Source organism: Halichoeres trimaculatus, unplaced genomic scaffold (assembly GCF_033239565.1).
Source record: "Halichoeres trimaculatus isolate MK-OKI-2021-1 unplaced genomic scaffold, fHalTri1.1 fHalTri1_scaffold_4, whole genome shotgun sequence".
Taxonomy (NCBI): domain Eukaryota; kingdom Metazoa; phylum Chordata; class Actinopteri; order Labriformes; family Labridae; genus Halichoeres; species Halichoeres trimaculatus.
The window spans coordinates 32,951,082-32,971,311 of NW_027437182.1; the positions used below are offsets into that span (position 1 = coordinate 32,951,082).

At 38.5% G+C, this 20,230-nt stretch overlaps 1 protein-coding gene across 4 annotated transcripts in view; it reads right to left on the reverse strand.

Annotated features, from left to right (window-relative positions):
- znf644b (zinc finger protein 644b) overlaps positions 1-20,230 on the reverse strand; it is a 39,568-nt gene that overhangs the window by 8,103 nt on the left and 11,235 nt on the right. For 3 of the 4 annotated variants that reach the window (XM_074669065.1, XM_074669066.1, XM_074669068.1), the window contains exon 4: positions 464-3,055. In XM_074669065.1, coding sequence (XP_074525166.1) covers positions 464-3,041 — 2,578 coding nt within the window. In that variant the 5' untranslated portion in view covers positions 3,042-3,055. The remainder of the gene's footprint in view (positions 1-463; positions 3,056-20,230) is intronic. The other variant, XM_074669069.1, reaches the window with a different exon arrangement.

The following is a 20,230-nucleotide window of genomic DNA, read 5'->3' on the forward strand; positions in this document are numbered from 1 at the left end:
GATGTTTACACAGCACATATCACGGCAGAAAACTGACCACTGATCATCTGGGATCAAGAGACACCTGAGGGACAGGTGAACTTTGATTTTATGAGTCTGTGATGATACAACAAGGAAGTTTAAGCACACTGAGACTGATTTTTAAAGACATCACTAAAAGAAAGGTGTGGATTAGCTCACTGCTATAGGACGTCCACAGAGTTGGTTTGATCATGGATTACTCTCTTAGATAAACGCCATATTGTTATTAACCTGTAAGCGAGACATGCTACCGTTGTGTTGTTTTCTTAAGTTTTGTCACTGTTGAATTTTTCATATATTTTCTGTGGATATAAGGGCTCAGATTTGTATCTGGTGTGTATTCACATCTCAAATCATTCTAAAATAAAATCTACATTTTCTCCTTCTTTCATGACTTTTTGGTGTTTGAGTGTCGGTAACAATACATGAACCACCTTCGTACCTTTCTTCATCTTCCCTGCACCACACAGGGTCCTTCTGCGAATTCTGGGATGATGGTCCTGCTTCGCCACCAGCTCCGGGGAAACCATGTGCCGAGCGTTATAGCTCAAGCCCACTCTGTGCAGGTGTCCTCGCACATGATTGGACAGGCCCACTCCTGAATCGAACATGGCGGGGCAGTATGGACAGGGCTTGAGTTCCACGCCTTGTGTGGGTGAAACATCAGCACCGTCACTCGTGGACATACGAGGGGACTCTTCTGTGCACTCTTCTTTGATGACAAGCTGCTCGATGTCGCTGCAGTCTTCATCTCCTCCATCTTCACCCTGGAGCACACGGGGGGGCTGGTCTTGGACTGGAAACCTCTGCCTCTTTTTGAAGTGTCTCTGAGCGTACAGGTTCTTTTCATTCTCCCCGTTTTCCAAGAAGCTGGCTGTTCCTGTGTTTCCATCTAAGAAGTTACTGCTGCCCTCGCAGCCTTTCACTAACTCCCAATCTGCTGAATGTTTCTTCTGCCTCTGGCTAAGCCTCGGTGCTAAATCACTTTTCACACTGTCAATAGTTTTATGCAATGGTGTCAACGTTTTTCTTGTTGATAGAAAATTTTGCTTTGCTTTCGCTTGCAAACTCCCACTTGAGCAGTCATTCTTGTTGTCCGGACAGAGCATCTGGTCTAATTTAAGATTTTTTGCTGAGAGTGAAAAATCAACATTTGCAGGACAGTTCTCCTGCTTTGCGCTGCCAAAAGCCTCGCAGTTATTGTTTTCAGCATCCATACAGGTAAAATCAGATGCCGTATCTAATTTTTCTGCAGATCGTAGGAGTAATTTCCCATCCCTGTCAACCCTCCACAAAGATGGTGAAAGCTTGCTGCTGTCCAAGGACTCAAACTTCGAGGATGTGATTGTTCTGTCGTTCGGCTTCTGGATGTTAAAACTCCTTTTTTTGTTGGAACAATCAGCGAAGAGAGCTGCTATCGTTTTGGTTGGTTTAGACCCAGCAGTTTTCTCTCCAGGCTCAGAACGTCTGGATCCCTGAAACTGAAGACAGTCCGGTTTTAATTCATCATTAGCGTGAGCTGTTTTCTTTCGTCTTGGCCGGCATGTGTTGAGGTGTGTGAACTCTAAATGGGCTTCAAGTGCCTGCTGGGTGAGAGTAATGTAGTTACACTCCTCACAGAAGTAGTAATGCTTGAGATTATCATGTGCTTTGGCGTGCCGGACTAAGATTTTAGGGCAATTACAGGCGAGCACACGCTGAGGGCAGTGCACCGTGCTGGCCCTGTCTTCTAACTCTGTGTTTCTCAGACCTTTGATTTCCTCCATAAGTTTTTCCAGTCTGTCTTGGTGAATAATGATGTGCCTCATGAGAGAGCTGCTATCACAGAACAAACGCCCACACTCTCTGCATATAAAGGGCTGTGAAACATCCTCACAGTTCACCTGATTATTCTTGCCTAAATGATACATCATACGTCTCTGGAAATGTCTTTTCTCCTCATAATTAACACTGCATTTTGTGCATGAAGAGAAAAGCGGCTCGTGTTCGACTTGTTCTGTCTTGAACTGTTCTACTTTCAGACTAAAACTGTCTTCATCTTCAGGGTCATTTCCCTCATTACAGCCTTCCTGTGCTGTGCTATAAATAAGGTGCTCGGAGTCTGAAGCTGTGTTCCTGGAAAGATCTTTCAGGGGAACAATGGAATCTTTAATATCAGACTGTGTACCCAAAGAATCATCTTTGTTTGCAAAGTCAACATTTTCAACATCATTACTGCTGCAGACACAGAGACGTCGGCGTGTGTGATTTAAGCTGTTGTTAACCTTTTCCGCAGAGCCTGACACGCTTTTTACGTGTGTATTGTGCTTCCTGTCTCTTTGGTGCATCACTTTGGTCTCCCGCCTTCTGTCATCGTGCGAGAACAGCTCCCCGGCTGAATCCCATCTGATTACTTCAGCATCATCATAATCATCCGAGGAGCTCTCTGACCGTTCTGCGCCCCGTCGAGATCTTGTTTTCATTGTCTGTTTTGTCAAAGGTTGGCTAATGTGCATTTGCTCCGCACCGTCACCTGACAGTGTGGAATAGGCCAGTTTAGACTCATTCTCCTCCGAGTGAGGCAGTGGCGTGTTGACACCTGGCTGTGTGGCTGGTGTTTTTACGACGGGCCCCGCTGTGTTCTTCCAAGCGTCTGATTGAAGCTCACTAGGTGGTGGTAACACCTCGGGGCTCGTGTCCTTCTCCGCTTGCCACGCGGCATCCAGGACATTGTTGGATAAAACAGTGCCTTTGTTCAGGACACAGTGTACCTCTGAGGTGGGGTGTGAACCAGGTCCATTAACAAGTGCTCCTGAAGGCAATGAATTGCCTGCATGGGGAACAGCAGGGACACTGCTGTATACAAATGGATTCGGCTGGGTTCCATTTAAAGGGTTTTCGTGTTCATCTAAGGACAGACCTGCAGCATTGTTCTTCAGGGAGGAAGTGTGACTCTGCAACGGCTCCTGAGTGCGACCTGGGCTGACAGACACCGAGTCCACGTCTTTGTCCTTTTGTGCATTTGGCTTCAGATCAGACATAGTCGCAATGTTTTCTGAAACACAGAAGAAGAACACAACATTTAAATCTCCATTCGATATGTTTGACTATTTCCAACCCACCTCGAGTGGAAAATCATTTTTCAGAATCAGAATCAAGTTTTATTGCCAAGTACATTTGCACAAACAAGGAATCTGACCTGGTGTATTGGTGCAACATTAACAAGGAGAAAACCTGAACAGCATCTGAGCAACTACTTTAACAACACAGAATACAAAATGTAAGATATAAAATATAGACAAAACTATAGACAAAAAATAAAGAATATTTATAGAAAAATATAATAATAATAAAGTATAATAATAATAATAATAATAATAATAATAATAATAATTATTATTATTATTATTATTATTATTATTATTATTATTATTATTATTATTGTTGTTGTTGTTGTTGTTGTTGTTGTTGTTGTTATTATTATTGTTATTATTATTATTATAATTATTATTATTGTTGTTGTTATTATTACTATTATTATTAGGACACTTAATTGGTTGTTTAAGTTTAAAAGATACAGATTTTATTTTTTCACAGGTATTGTTCAATGATTTTCAATAAAATAAGACCATTGAAGGTATATGCTGTCAGTTATAAAAAATAAAAAAAACAAAATGACTAAATTAAAGAACTCGTTTTATTTTTCGTGCCTCGACAAAATGACAGTGGTTTTATTCTGTCCCACATTATGATTTCCCCAACACCCGCTCTCACCACCTCTATTCACAACAAACCCTGCTGTTAGCCCTGAATACCCTGGCGAGGATGCTTAATTATGTGAGCGTACCTCTGGGATACAACCTTCCTTCCTCTCCACCTAAAGTTCTCACTCGTCTGCTAAAATTGACCAATTTCCATGGGAACAAAGTACACCTCCAATGAGATCATATTGCGTCTTATCACTCTGTGATGGTGCAAACACAGATCCCAGCATGAGACTGTTGTTACTTGAATCCTGACAAATTGACAGGCGCACAATCTGTCTGTATGGCAAACACAGACCGACCCACACAATGAAAACATATGCCTCCGTGCATTCGCTCAGATAGACGCAATAGTTCTCTGATGAACCGTTAGAGTTACGCAACAAGAAATTATCTTTTTCTAATCTTCTCTTAAAACAGCTTCAGTCATCAAACCTGATAGTGAAGATTTTTAGATCAGGCAATGCTCTTCCACAGAGTTTGAAACGTAAGCTCTGAGGATTTGACATCCAGGGATGGTCGTTTTCTACAGGAAGCTGCGTCGCTAATGAAGTGGTAAATTCAGTGTTAATGAGTGGCTTCACTGTTACCACCTCAGAGGTAAAACCTTCCGAGCTCCATATTCTCCCCATCTGTTGTGGTGTTAGAGGTTCGAAAGGGGAACAGACGCTCTACATTTAAAGCCAACTTCACTGTTAGTCCCAAACGGCAGGGTGGCAAAACCATCAAAATATCTTTGTTCAAAACGTGTAAGGCTCATTAGCAGCCAGCCACACATTCACACACAACTCGCTTCGTTATGTCTATTACAAACAGGGGCTTCACAGAAATGTGATTTTTAAAATTTCATTTGCTTGTATTTACTTCATTTAGTCAATGTTAAAAGGCTGACTTTGCCTTGCCTGGAGATATTTACAGGGATTATGAGCTTTAATACAGTTAAGCTGTATGAACAGATCAATCTGCTGTGAGCTCTCACTAACCCTGCCGAGTATTTCCCCAAGACACTAACCTTGCTTTCCACGTCAGTAAATGAGATTCAATGGATGCATCAACAGCATTGTTTACTGTTCACAGCAGAGTATCCAACAGTCTCCTGAGATTTTTCACCTCCTTTTGTCTGTTTGATCATTTCTCTCTACATATGGCAAACTTCTGGTACAGTCAGGTTTATTCAGTGATCTACCTTGATGTTATCTGATACAACAGCCATCCAAATAACTGATGTGGTAAAAGATGTATCCTGTAATTCCTGGTTTGATAAATTGAAGAAATGAGAGAGAAAATGGGAGCATGATACAAACTAAAACATCCTAACCCTGTAAAGCCTGAACCATCTAAGACAAGCCTTTTTCTGGGGAACTGAGATAGTTATTAACCCTGTTTATTAAACCACAAAAATATTGCTGCATCATTTCTTTTATGATATATTTTTTGTATCAGGTGTAGGGATGGGTATCAATAAGAAATAGTTCAATCCATCGACATCATCTGTCTTTTTGCCTTGTGGATTCTTTACATTACGCAGGAGTAGCTGGACCTACAATGACTATTCATCCCGGCTATCTTAGCTTAGCAGATGGAAAACAGTTTCTCATGAAAACTCTAATTTAGGATTAAGGAGCAAACTGTAAAACTGAACACTCAATAAAATGTACATTACTCTCTCACAAGAGATCCCTATTCAATTCATTCAACATACTTTCCATCTCCTGATGTACCAAAAACCATACAAAATACAAAACCCTAGCGTGATGCTAATGTATATGGGAAACTGCTTTGATATGCTAATGGTTGGCATACATTGATACAACTTAGGTTTGAAAACAGAATTTCAACTTTTGTCACCGAAACAATACTGAAAACTTCAAAACAGGAAAAATGTTTTACAAACAGGACGATAGAAGAAAAGTCATGTACAGGCTGATAACTGACTTCAGCATAACTACAGCGAGCTCAAGGGTCCAAACTTTAAGTATTACTATGACCACTTCGAGACACTAGATGGTCTACTTCAGTCAATAACACATAACAAAACAATTCATCGACATCACATGACATGAAATTTTTGCTTATTTTTATCTAATTTATGTCCCAACATCATACCTGTCAATTTTTGGATGAGAAAATAGAGGAAACTTTCTGGCGCTAGCTACAAGCAATCCCACCTAGGTATACAGTGGTAAAAAACGTTAGTTTCCTGGGAAATGGAAGACATGACAGCTATGCCAGAGATCCACAGACCAATTTATATTTACTCACTTATAAACTCAATGAAATGTTGTTGACACAGAAAACCTGTAACTCCTACTTTTTTTTTTTACAAACATTCATAAGGGAAATTGATAAGGAAATCAATAAAGAATCAGATCTGTAAGTGGAGTCAATAACGAAGCAAAGGTATTGGTATGAATAAAATATTATTAATACTCATCCCTAATTAATTAGGAGGTTTTGCCAACTTTTGAGTAATAACGGAAGTTAATGTGCATTACATATGCAGGAAATACTTACTTTAAAAATGATTAACATTTTAGATGTCAGTCTTACCAAATATTTTGGATAAATTGGCGATAATTTTCCTGAAAAGCGGGGGGATGATTTCATGAGAACAGCCATTTTGAAAAGGGTCAAAATACAACTTTAGATGCCTGTAGTGAAATGATAACCCTTAAGGGGGTAGAAAACATATTATTCATTTTTTTAACAGGTTTTTGAGGATAATATTTTTCATTTGATGGGTAAGAGTTCTTTGAAATTCATGTATCAAACATGATACGTCTAGCTTTTTTTTTTTTACACAGCTCTACTGATATTTTTCCAATTTTCAAAAACTTTTTGCAAAAACACAATTAGAGAGGTCAACATCCTATTTGGGCTAATTACATTTTTTCCTTACGGTTTTCTCTCCCTAACCTGCTAGTTACAACAGGTTGGATGGTGGTTTTTAGCTTCAAATATGATTATTCAGGCACCCTATAAGTGCACATGCCAGGCTAAAGCAACAACAGGCAAAGCTTAAACCTTGTGAAGTTAGGGATCCAAAACAACAAGATTGTGTTCAGGGGAAGGGAACTCATAGAGTTTATTGCTGCATAATCAACAAAGAGAGAAATTAAATTGGGTCACAAAGATCCAAAATCTGGTCTGCTTTCACCTGCCCTGTCCATTGCTTCAAAAGGTAAAGTCAGACAGACTTTTGTTTTTCAGTGTAACCCTCCATAACACCTCTGTTATAACTTCTACCTTAGAAAGAGGGATTCCTATTCACAACATTAACACTTAAACTGTGTCTTTCAACACAAAATATTTCACAAAATGAAAGATGTAATAAGTTGTGTTTGCAAAGACAAATTTTTTTTCTATATTATGATTACTATCATGGATATCCTCATTATTTTTACAGGTTTGAGGAGGTTTGGGGTGAATCTCCACTGGTTAAAAAGTGACCAATGCATGAAAGCAGTTACTTTGATACAGTTATCAGCCATATCTTGATAATGCTGTTGTTGCTTCTCATTAAATATTTCTTCCTTCTCACATTTCAATTAACTGGGTCAATTGCAGCCACTTTAACACTACAATACTACCACTTAGAGCAACCTCGTGATGAATATGAAGAACAAAAACCACCTATCAAACCTCGTCAACCGAAAAAGTTAAAGCTTCCTAAAGCAGAGTATGACAGCTGAGATGTTGTGTTGGATTGAACGGGCGGTCTTGGCTGATCAGTGAGTTTTGCAGCGGTAACGATTGATGCTGATTGATTGGATATCTGCAGCATCACATGTCAAATCATTGGACCACAGCCCCAGCTGTCCTGATGGGTCAGCAGGGAGATACAATGAGCTCAGTGCGTGGTGGTCTTTTACTGAAGTTATGAAAATCCACAACACTCTGAATATTGTGTTATCCTTGTGTACTTTATGTAAACGACAAAACATCATCAACCTCTGTCAAAACAATGCAGCTCAGCACAGAATCAACAACATCAGGACTGAACTGTTCAGTTGTGTTTATTGAAAAGAAGTTTTAAACTGCACTAAAAGCAGAAGTGAAACAAGTTACTGAGTTAAAGTGATCCCTTGCAGCGTGCTCTGATGGTTGGTGGGCTGGGAAGCATGCCATGTACTCACATCAGTATGTCTGAGTTTGCCTGAAAACCTGGGCTCATGTCAGGCTCTGTTCTCTTTCATCTCCCCGTCATTCTCCTCTGTGCTCAGTCTCATTCCATGAAAAGCTGCATTCTCTGTGTAACACTCCACTGCTGACTTCCACTGAGTTATAGCTTTCATTTTACTACAGCAGGAAACTATGCAAGTAGTAGGTTATACTATTAAATAGTAGATATAACTGGGTAGACCCCTTATTTTATGACCTGTGAGATGCTGAACTGCTCAGTACAGCATCCATGGGCCAATACGTGTTTCTAAATTGGGATATTTTGTATTTCTCTTTGAGTGGACTTGTTTGTGAAGCCTGTGAGTCAATGAGCTGGGACAAGGAAACTCCTCAAATGTGAATATCTTATAACTAGGCACTAAATTTAGAGGAAACTGAGACAAATACTATCACCTTATCAAGGCAGGCAGTGAGGGCAGGCAGTGTTATTATAAAGCATCGCCGTCAACTAGAACAAAAAAATTACTGTGAGGTTGGAGCTCAGTATGAGAAAGTTATGTCATTCTGATTGTTCACTGTACGTTGGATTGGAAAGTAAAGAGCGCAGTACTTCAAACCCATTCACTGTATGAGCCCAGTGTTTATTTGACAAAGGGGTCGACGGATGAAGCGGGGACTGGAAAGGTCAGCAACCGCAGCTTTTATTGTTTATATGTGATTTTATTTGTCTAAATATCTTATGTCAAACAATGCATTGAGAATTTGGACAACTTGGAAAAGTGTTTTCGCTGAAAATAAATTATTTGGGGATCAGAGCATCAGAGCACACTCTTTTTTTTCTGTTCCTGTAAAAGTCACCAAAATGCCTGAATGATGACTTCTAAACAAATAGTTTTATGGCCAAACTCAAACTCTCAATAAGGTTAGAATGATACGAGAAGACAAAGTGATGCAAACAAATGGTAAACATGCCGTCCTGGAAAAAATCCATGTATCAGTCACTTTTTTTCTATATTTTCAACAGTCAACATATCACAATACTGTGATATTGTGCAACATTCCACACACTTAACTATTTGATTGAAAACAACTTTTCTATTTATTGTGTCGGATGCTGTGTTCCAAACATACACTTAACTTGAAAACATGAAGTGCGTCAGGTTTGTCACTTAAACTACTGTGACATTAAACTAATGTTCCAAAGAAATTGTTGGGTATAAGACAAGTTTAGTTGGCGAAACTGATAAATGTCATTTGGTATAACCAAGGTTACTCATAAAAAATCTAATACCGCACAAAACATGACTATGAATATTATATGGTCAGTCTACTACACTGTAAAAAATTGAAATTAAAATGATTTTAAACTAACTGACCCAAGAATAGAGAGAAAACATTGATGTTTATGGCATCAAACCCCACATATCAAGTTTAGGAATGAAATACTTTACTTTAAGCACTAATACTTGATTATACAGTTTATGGGCAACATAGAAGAGAAGCTTTTCAGCGCCATCTACTGCAAGGGAGGTCCAGAAGAAATATCGTACTTCCAACTCACCTAAAATATGAATTCATATTTTAACAAAAATGTTGACATTGAGAGTTAAAATATCAATATTTTATCACAGGTCCAAGTATGGAGGTATACTGCAGTATCAACAGTTTTCACACCTCTAATATAGAGATGTATCAAATTAGCTAAAATAACTTTAATATATACTCCTCATTTTGTAGCAATTCCCACATATTTGTTTGTTCATTTGCCTTTGAATTACATTTTTATGGACACCCAGTAGTTTAACGATGCAAGCAGAAGTTGCCCATTACCTTGCCTCTCTTTATAAAAGACCAATTTATGGTACAATTGATCACAATCATCACACTTTTGACATAACAGTGCTGATGAGCATTTTCAATATTTCAAATATTTATCAAAATAAATATTTAAGTAAAACTTCACATACTTACTCTATATTTGTTTGGGCAACTGCGGTAAGCTTTTCTGAGCTGTCTCTTCTAAAAAAGCATATTGCATAAACACGTAACATTAAGTTTTTAATCATGTGACAGTACGACTTTATTCTAGTTAAATTCAGACTTTTATCATAACATTAAAACTAATCTCGTAACATTTTTCCTGAAATAAATATATATTTTTTAAAATTCATTTTGCTGAGGCAAAACTCCGTTGCAAAGATTATTTTACACAGTGACCTTTTTGTTTTTTTTGTGAATGGGGTTGTAATTTTGTCTTTTTAAAGCATCATGAAACCACAGAACTAGCAGAGACAGGCATGTGGGCATTAACATGCAAATAGGACAAAGTGCTGGTGGTGTTGAGCTGTGTTAAATAAAATACACCTTGTTACCTTTAAACTAGATGGTAATAATTAAATATGAAATACAGATAAAGTCTACGATATCAGTGAGTTGGAACAGCTCTAGATTCAACTATTGACTAGTCTCACTGTACACAGAGGCCATTTTACTGGATTTTCTAAAAACAGTTTCATTTTTGTGCCAAAGACTGTTTAATGCAAAACATTTCACACATCAACATTTTCAGAATTATGACAACAACAGTTGGACAGAGGAGGGGGAGTTTGGCGTTGGGGGCTCGTAGGGCTGTAAATGTCTAGATAAATTCCTTCTTGTTGTTCAGCTCAAGACCCTGTTTGGCAGCACAGAATAACCAACACTGAAAAAACCAACTGGGACCAGTCAGCCAAACCAATCCAACAGTTGGAGCTGTCTGAATGGATCAACAGCCAACCCTACATTCTCTGCCATCTCTTTAACTGAAAAACGTCGAAAGAAGCAGCGCCACGGTCCCTCAAGTACCACACGCCTCCAACTTCCTCAGCTAATGGGGTCTATTGATTTATTTGACACAATACGAATTTAGGAAGCGCCTCTTAACTGTGAGAGTATCAAAGAGTGGCTCCAAACAAACAAAAAGATTCAGCTTGACACTCCTGTAATCCCAAGGTGAATATTTCCACTCAGCGAAGGTTTCACAGCAGAAGAAAAAACACTATTAAAGTCTTCCTCTTGAATTTTAGCCCTTCAAATCTACTCAGAGTATCAAACAGAAGATGAGATGGGAGAAATTAGTAATACAGCAAAAAACAAATGCCACTTTTCTCATTCTGACAAACTCTTTTAGAGCTCAGACAAAGGTGAAACTAAAAAAAGGAACGGATTAAAAAAAAAGTAGCAAACTCAAAAACCTCCTTAAATTTCTTAAATTTGCACCAGAGAAAATGAAGACAGAGGCTTCACACGATGTCTTTGTCTGGATTACATACTCTTTTATCCCTCTGAATTCCAGTCACCCAAAGGTCATTTCCATAATAATGGTCTCTATTCTCCCTAATGGGATTTTGGCTGTGATTATGTATGCCAGCGTCTTGTGCAGACACTATCAGCCCTGTCATTCTGAATTGCACAAATGTAATTACACAAAGCCTTTGATAACTAAACAATGTAATTTACTGCTTGAGTGAAAATATATACCAGAGTTATATGACTGGAATTATACACTAAAGGAAAACATATGAGTACCATAAGTCGTGTGGTGCATAGAAGATGTGTCCTCTATAGTCAGGACAAATGAAATGCTAATGTATGCTAACACAAGGAAACCTTTTCTCTCGCAATATAAGTAAAGAAAAAAAAGATGCACAGATACATAATTACTTAATTTAAGAAAACACCTATCTTTTAGAAGAATTCAACTCTTAACTGCTTCCTATCCAAAGTATGACAAAAACTCAACTGAAACTGGCATCGGCCTTTTCAACGCTGTCATATGACACAGTGCTCAGCAGAAAAGATAATGCAGACAAGGGGAAAAAAAAAAAGAAAAAAAAAAAAACTCAGCTGAAGGCAGGAGAAGGTTAGCACAAACTACAAGACATGGGCTAACAGTTAGTTTGCTCTGACTAAAGGATAAAAAAAAAATATTTGCCCCAAAATGGTAATGCCATGTGTAAAATTCATAAGGTACACATAAACATCAAAGGGAAGTACCGTAGAAGTAAAACAACTTTTTTGAAATATAACCAAAACACTACAGGTCAGCCGCTGTCTTTATAAATAAAAAAATGTGATAGTGTAAGTCATGTAATATTTCAGAGTTAAATGTATAACACAGATTACTTGGGATACCCCGACCCCAAAATCAACTATCAAATCAGATCTGTGCATTTTTTTAATGATCAGGGATCGATAGTTGGTCAATCATCTCATTTCCATTCAGCTGTCACTCAGCACAACTTGCTGCTGAACGTGAATAATGCACTGTCCCATGAGAGACGCATTCAAAGCAGCTTCAAATTCTAGCATGCTTTCTTGCAAGCACATAACTTTTTAAGTCTTTCCACCAAGTGGTTCAAACAGCACTCTCAGCATGTGGCATTTTCTTTGACTAAAACTGGAAAATCGTGAATTTACCGACCCCACGTTTTGTTACCCTTCTGTTGCGGTGCTAAACATACCGATCCAAGCCCAGGAGTCGGAGCTACAAACACTGCAGTTTGTTGATTGGTCAAACAAATCATCAATTCCTGTGCCACAGGGGTAATATAGAACAACACATAACCCTGCTTGATTGTGTTTTGTAACAAAGAGCCACATGCCAAACACAAGGAAAACAAATTGCTGGATTTCTTCCATCATTGCTCTTTGTTTACCGTGTTGTGATTTTCTTCTTTGTTGGATTTATTAACAAAGTAAACTGATTCCCACTGCTATGACATCAGCATCCATCTTACACCCCGCTGACCCAGTTGGCCATGGAAATACAAACAGGATTAGGTTTTACTAATCTATCCCGTACCAAACTGTACTGATCCATACCGGACCGCCTGACAGAAATGGGGCTACAGACTCGAAGAGAAACACAGTCCAGCAGGACCAGGTAACAGGCCCCCACTCAAAATTCTTGTCCTTGGCTAAAGCAGACAAACGTCCTGTGTGTTTTGGGTTTTTTGATCTGTTTACAGATGCTTCTTTATATGCTTTTAAGACCAAACTTTACTGATCCATACTGGACTGCTTGGTGGAAACAGGGCTATACATAGCATGTAAATAGATTACTTTAGAACCAGAACCATCCAGAGTCTGTTGATTGGAATAATTTGAGACATTTAGATCCTTACCTTAAAACAATCAGTTACAGGTGGCTGATTTAACCATACTAGTGGCTAAGCAGGACTCAGTAACACTTTACTTTAGATGTCCGCAAATTTAATCACACTTAGGTAATCATTAGACGTTTTTTTTTTGTTTTTTTTTTTGAAACTATCACATAACTTCTTTAAAATAATGTCAAAATTTATTGTCGTAAGTCACAATTGGTAGGTAACTGATTTTTTCCAGTTTCTTTGAAATTTACTCCAAATTACAAGGTAACAAGGAGACGATTAGAAAATAATTTATTTGTAGTTAAATCACCATCCACCACAAAATGTTTTCAGAAGTATCCCAACGTTTCTGCTATTTCCAGAGAAGCAGTTGATAAATAGCTGCTTAGTTCTTGAATACAGAAGTTAGGTTCATTGTTTGATGTGATAATTACCTTTGAAATGTTCAGTGAATAATTCAGTTTCCCAATAAGCAGTTGATAGTTAGCTATTTGTTGTTTAATTTCACCAAGTTCTTTAGTACCCAGTTTGTTGATATGCATAATTGAGATCACATGTAAAATGATAAACCTTTATGATTCGGCCTATAATGTTTTACATGATACAACTGAAGGTTTCAGATGTGATATTCACCAAGAGTGGGGTTGTACATTGGCCTTACCTGATTGTGATAGTTGGGTGCTAATAATCTTCACCAAATTCTCATGAAATTTCGTGGGTAATTTCAAAGATATAAGAAAAAAACTCTGTCGAATTATTACCTCAGTGGTATGAAATTTGCGGACCTCTAAAGTAAAGTGCTACCCAGGAATCTATATATCCCAGACAAGAATTTCTGGAAAGAGCTCCACAGCTGCACAGAAACTACAAATTGAGGACTTTGATGAACATAGGAGAAGACATTAAACAGGAAGACTTTGTAATGAATGACAGATTAAACTCAAGGACATGAAAGACTAGTTTACATTCCAATGAACACAAACTAATGATAGAGAAACCAGCTAAAAAAGCTCTGGAAAAACAAATCTAATTGTAGTTTTGGCTTTAAAGCTCATTTGTTAGCACTTGCCTCCAGTTTAGCTCAGCAGCAGAGCAGGCGCCCCATGTATGGGGGTAACAGTCCTCACTGCCCTGGTCAAAAGATCAGTTCCTGATCCTGACAGTATCAAGCCCCTTTCTATTTCCAAGTTACTCATCTCTCTCAAGATGTTTTATCAATTAAGGAAAAAAAAACACACACAACCAAATGATCACTCTACAGCTTTGTGTATGGTCAATAAAACCTAGCATAAATGCTAAATTGGGACAGGCATGAAGTCCAACTGTGTCAGACTGGTTGTTTTCCAGATTTGAAGCTAAGGAAGGCTAACAACAGGCTGCTTCACCACCTTTTATTAGTTTTTAACTTTCATAGTTGACATTTTTTCAAGAAGCTGAGTAAATCTACTTTTGAAAGTACTACACAAAGCTTTAATTGAAAAAAAAAAACTCTTTAGAAATAGGCAATTATTTACCCATATGTTTTTAGGATGCCTTCAGGATAATGCTGACCCACTTGACTCTTTCTATTTAGACAAAATAGAAAATAAAAAAATTGAAAAGTGTCCCTGAACCTGCCTCAGACAAACTTCTCCTTCCCCGCTGCTCCTGAAAAAGAGGCAAAGTGAGATGGCTGTGATGGTGGATTTACTAATGAAAAAAGGTGAAGCGAGAACATTGGGAGTGATAAAAGGGGACAGGGAGCGAGTGACAGTTGGGTTAAGGCAGAAGTCATGTTCAATAGCAGGTAGAAACATCAAACAGCGAGTTCACAGAAAACCCATGCAACCTTGTCTTGAAGGAGGATTTTCTGTTGTGTGGAGTAGATTATATCTGTTCAAGCTGCTGACACGGCCTCATTTGCTGCCCGTAGTGTTGGAGGGGGATTAAACGATATAAACTTTAAAGCTTTAAACAATACCTTTCAAAATTAAATGGATTAAGGGAGGGATGTCTGATGGGGATTTCCCAAGGCTTTGTTAGTTTTAAACTCTACTCCTTTTAAAGAGGGGGAAAAAAACAGCAGTTAGAAATTTCTCAGGCATGTGACCGTTTTAATGAGGCTGCTCTCACGTTGAGGAGGGCAGCGGGCGCAGGAGGGCTGCCAAGCAGATGGCTCTCATAAACATCATATCTGCTCTGTTTAGATACATGACTCCTCATCTCCCAACACTGAGAGGAAAACAAACCCGACCATCACCACAAGCACTACCCACTTGCCCGCTTTTGGCAAGCTGTGCCGGCTCGTTGAAATGGCACATTTCCATTTCTTGCATTTCCCCTTCATAACAATATGCATGAGCCGCGCAAGTGATATACATAACCTCTAATCTGTTATAAGTATGCAGAGGAGATGCAGCAATTGCTGCGGTGGTTATTTTTGTTTAGCGGCAGTTAGGATGTTGACTTTTATTAAATGTTATTATTACCATATTACTGAAAGCAGACAAATACCAAGCACGGCAGAGGTTGTTGCTATGATAAGCCCTGCTTTTTCCCCGCAGTTGAGAAGGGAAAATAATAAATAAATATATAACGAGACATCAAACTTTGTTGCTGCTGCTCTTCTGCAGACATGTGACCATCCAGATGAAAGGGAGTTGATGTCAAACTGCTCTCCAAATTGAGGACAGGCTCCACATTGCTGAGCAGACATCAGTGAGCTTAAATTTGGAGGCATGTCAAGCACTGCAGATATTAGATGAAATCTCTCATTATCTTTCTTTAAAACATAATATGAGCGCAGGAATCAGGGGGGAGAGGCAGGGAGCAGAGGCCTCATATGACTGCAAAAGTGAGGCCTCGGAGTCGTGTGATTAGACCAGGACAAACAACTCTGAACCGGATCAAGAGCTGCAGCCTCTGATTGGGTTTGGAGGCCTAAAAGTGGCTAAAATAAGCACCAGTGTGGGGTTGAAGAAGTGACATGAGCAGAGGAGCCCTATGGTGAAGAAAGAAGAAACAAGTCTCTGAAGAGAAAACAGCAAAAACTGTGACTGTCAAAAAGTCACAAGGAATTCAGAGGCCAACAAAAGCCTATTTATCTAACTCTATCAGGAGGAGCGGACAGCTCGAGTGCAGCAGCCCTGACAGCAGTGGGAATCCCTTGTCATTTCCCAAGGTCCACACACACACACACACACTCTCACACATACACACACACAAACGCATGTAAGACACTTATTTAGTACTGCTTGTCAATTGTACCTTTTCAACCCAGATCAATGAGTCGTCTTGCACCAGGGGCCTGTATCAGCGCCAGTCATTAACATGTGAGTGCCACTCTATCAGCTCCAGCTCCAAATAAATCAAAGGGTCGGCCACAGAAGAAAAGGGGCTAATATTTCCTCAATAACCCCAGAGAGACACCATGGAGAGATGCAAATTGCCCAGGAGACCCCGGGGGATGTGAAGGAGGAACTTGCTGGGAGGCAACGGGAAGCTAATGAGTATAATGGTAAATGTATACAAGAAGAGGGAGCAAACCCCTCTCTATTCATACCAATTAATACAATCTTATCAATGGAGGTGTACTGTAGAAGGAGGGCCCGTGTCTAACCCTTTGCCCTCCTCCCCACTTTCCACCTCGCCAGCGTCTGTATTATTCAACAGAGGCCAGGCTACGGTCATTAGCCCTGTGGGAGGCTGGGCCAGGCCTGGGGAGTTAAGGAGATTTTAAAAACCACTCACTCCTCACATCAAAACAAATCGGGCCGAATCAAAGGGGCTCAAATATGTCCTTTCTTTGGAGGGATGAGGGAGGGAGCTGCCATTGTTGTCAAAAGCCGGCTTCTTCTGCAGCGCCGACGCACAAACGCAAGATAAGAACAAGATAGCAGCGGATAGAAATAGCTTCCTCTATCACGCTGCGTGAGAGGAAAAAAGGATTACTGATGATTATAAAGTCGTGACATGTTATGAGATCAAATTAAAAACCAGAAAAATGTCAAATATAGTTTCATAATGAGGGGGAAATGATCACATGTCAATACTTTTAATTAATCAAAAGGTGCTTAATGTATGAGCTTCTGGTGCTTTTATCTGTATCATTAGAAGATTAAGTGGATTTTTTTCTCCTTTACTCCCTGATAGAGGAACCACTGCAGGAAGTTCATGGGGACTTTATAAAACAACTATAGACAATGAGACTTTCAAACAAACACTTCTAAAAATGATCAGCCCCTAAAATGACCTTTGTTATAAAATTAAACAAAAGTATAAAAGACTTTAATTGGGTTTTCTTGGAGGAACAAACACTAAATCAAAAAGGAATATGGAAACATAGGATAAATGTTTTCATACAAACCAAGTTTTCATACAAACTAACTGCTCAAAGATAAATACTAAGTTGCACTTTATAACAAGGTGCATGTAATCACAATATCCTTTTTTAAATTAGAACTTAAACATGTTGTCACTTTGAAGTCTTTATAAGGATAAATTACATACACTGAAAAAATGGAACATTGACCTTATTTAAAATGATAATGTCAACTGGTTACATGTAAATGTATTAAGTTAGTTAAATGCAACAATTTTAATTTCAAATTCATGCTTTCAACTAACCTAATACATTTATATGGAACCACATAATAAATTCAATTAAAACCAGAGTTTCTTTTTTTTTTTTTTTTTTTTTTTTTTTGAGTACAGACTTAAGAACCTCTTACATTTAGTTGGTCTAGATACTGAGAAGAAAAACAAATAATAACAAATTCCTGTTGGGTAATTTATTCAGCACAACTGTCTGATTCACAATCAGCTGTACTAAGGAGGTGATTAGGAGATGGCTCTGGAGTATTGGCTAAGTACTATGAAATAAGGTGTTAGCAAGTACATTTTAATGAGTCAGTGTGCTGCTACAATGAATGTCTACTTTAGAGTTCATAAGAGAATATTAAAATGTTCAAAATCAGCAAAAATTAATTGAGTTAAAAATTGAAGAATCTGTAAGTGTTTACATACTATATGCTAATCATGTTGTTCACATGTTTTGCTGTTGCTCATATCAGTAAATTTGTTTCGTGTGATGGAAATAATGCAGCAAATCCTCTTTGATAAGTGGTAAAGGGACTTGTACTTATATAGTTTTTTTTTCAGTCTTCCTGACCCTAAAATCTCTTTACACTGCTAGTTTCATTCATTCATTCACATTGCACATTCACTCACTGATGGCAGAAGCTGCTATGATAGGGGACCATGAGTATTAGCTAACACATTCATACCCATCCGCACAACACTGACAAGGGATGGGTAAAGAATTAGGTACTTTTATTTGTACGGACTGAATTCTGTCAAAAGTACCGGGTACTGATTCAAATAAAAGGGAGACACTGAGGACACTGATAAAGAGTAGGTGAATTTCCATACTGGACATTAACATAACATTGCAAGGTTATATATTGAAGAATAAATATGTTAAACTGAAGTACTTATAAGATGCTTATTAACATTATTATTTGTTTATAAGACTATATAACTGCTTAATAAGTGTTTAATAAGGTCATTGTAAGGTTTAAGCCCTACAGGTTAGGTTTAGGCATGGGGCCCTGAATGGTTAGGTTTAGGGGAAGGGCTGGGGTAGGGCTCATGAGAGACAAAAGCAGAAGACAAAAAACAAAGAGGGTTAGGGTTAGGTTCCATATAGCTTATAGATTAAGTTGTCTTGTAGTAACTATTACAATGACCTTATTAAACAATAATAATAATAATAATAAATTTTATTTGTAGAGCACTTTTCATCAAAGTGATCTCAAAGTGCGACAGTTACGCAGTTATATAGTCTTATAGACAAATAATGTTAATAAGCATCTTATAAGTACTTACGAAGGTCTTATTAATGCTTATTACAGGACCTTAATATAAAGCTTTACCAAATTTTATTATTAAACCAATTGGTCTTTTTTTTTACCACATAAACACAAAAAAGTACCGAAAATTGGTACTGATTGCCAGGTACCGGGCATTGGCACTGTATCATTTAAAATGTGAAAGGTACCCATTTCTACCACTGACCAACAGCAGGAGCAGTTTGGGGTTCAGTGTGTCTTGCTCAGAAATACTTCAGTAGATGACTGCAGGAACTGGGATCAACGGAGACATGACTTTATCAAGGGGCCACAGCCACCCCACAGTATGATCAAATTTATAGTCACAGGAACTTGGTGTTAAAATATCTAATACATTAACAAATCTATGTGAATTTCACTGTCTGTCACATCCTGTGGGAGCTTCAATTCACATAACCACGAACACAGCATGAAGTGATGCAGTAACCAGCAGTGTTTAGCAGAAAAAATGTATGTTTGAATTAGGAAATAATCACCTGGAAATAAAAACTTTTTTGTTTTTGTGAATTTAGAATAAGTCCTTTATTTCTACCTAGGTGCTCATCCCTTTCCATAGAAGCCGCCATCCTGCGTTGCCATGTTTGTACTGTAGCATGGAAAGGACAAGCTAGTAACACACGTTTTTGAAGTGATAAACATGGTTGTGGGTATAAGAATTGGTTTTGTTGGACATTTATGATGGTAAAAACCTGACATATGGAGGACTGTGCTTATCATGCATCACTGGTATTCTTGTCCCTGAAGGCCACCGTCACTTCACCGACAGGAAGGGTGAGCAAGAGGGCGTCTCAGCCTATAATCTGATACCACTGAATCCTTTCATTACTACACACTGCACTTTTCAATGTGAGAAAACTTTGTGTAATGATGCCCAAGAGGTGCCCTGTGGAGTGTTCTTGTTTCTTGTCTAGGGGACCAAGTCAACAGAGCTACGGAAGGCTCCTTTAAGTTACACCTGAATCAATACAGATATGAGCTGAAAGGAAATCAAGGTAGTATGTAGTTAAAGGAAGTATTTGAACCACCTGAAAGGGCAAACAAATGTCTCAAAAGCATAAAAAGAAGAAAAATGCTTCGATCCATCAGTCTGAAGGTCATTTATCAGGCTGTAAAAATACACCTGACAGCAGCTGATTGGAGGAGGATTTGCCTCCCAGAGATCACTGAGGGGACTGAAATGAAGGTTAATCACTATATAACTTTCCACATGTATAATCCTATACTCCACATTTCATTGAGCATTGCTCTAAAAGCCCTCTGTCAGCATAATTGTGCCTAACCTGTGCCCCGCATGTTCAAATCTCTA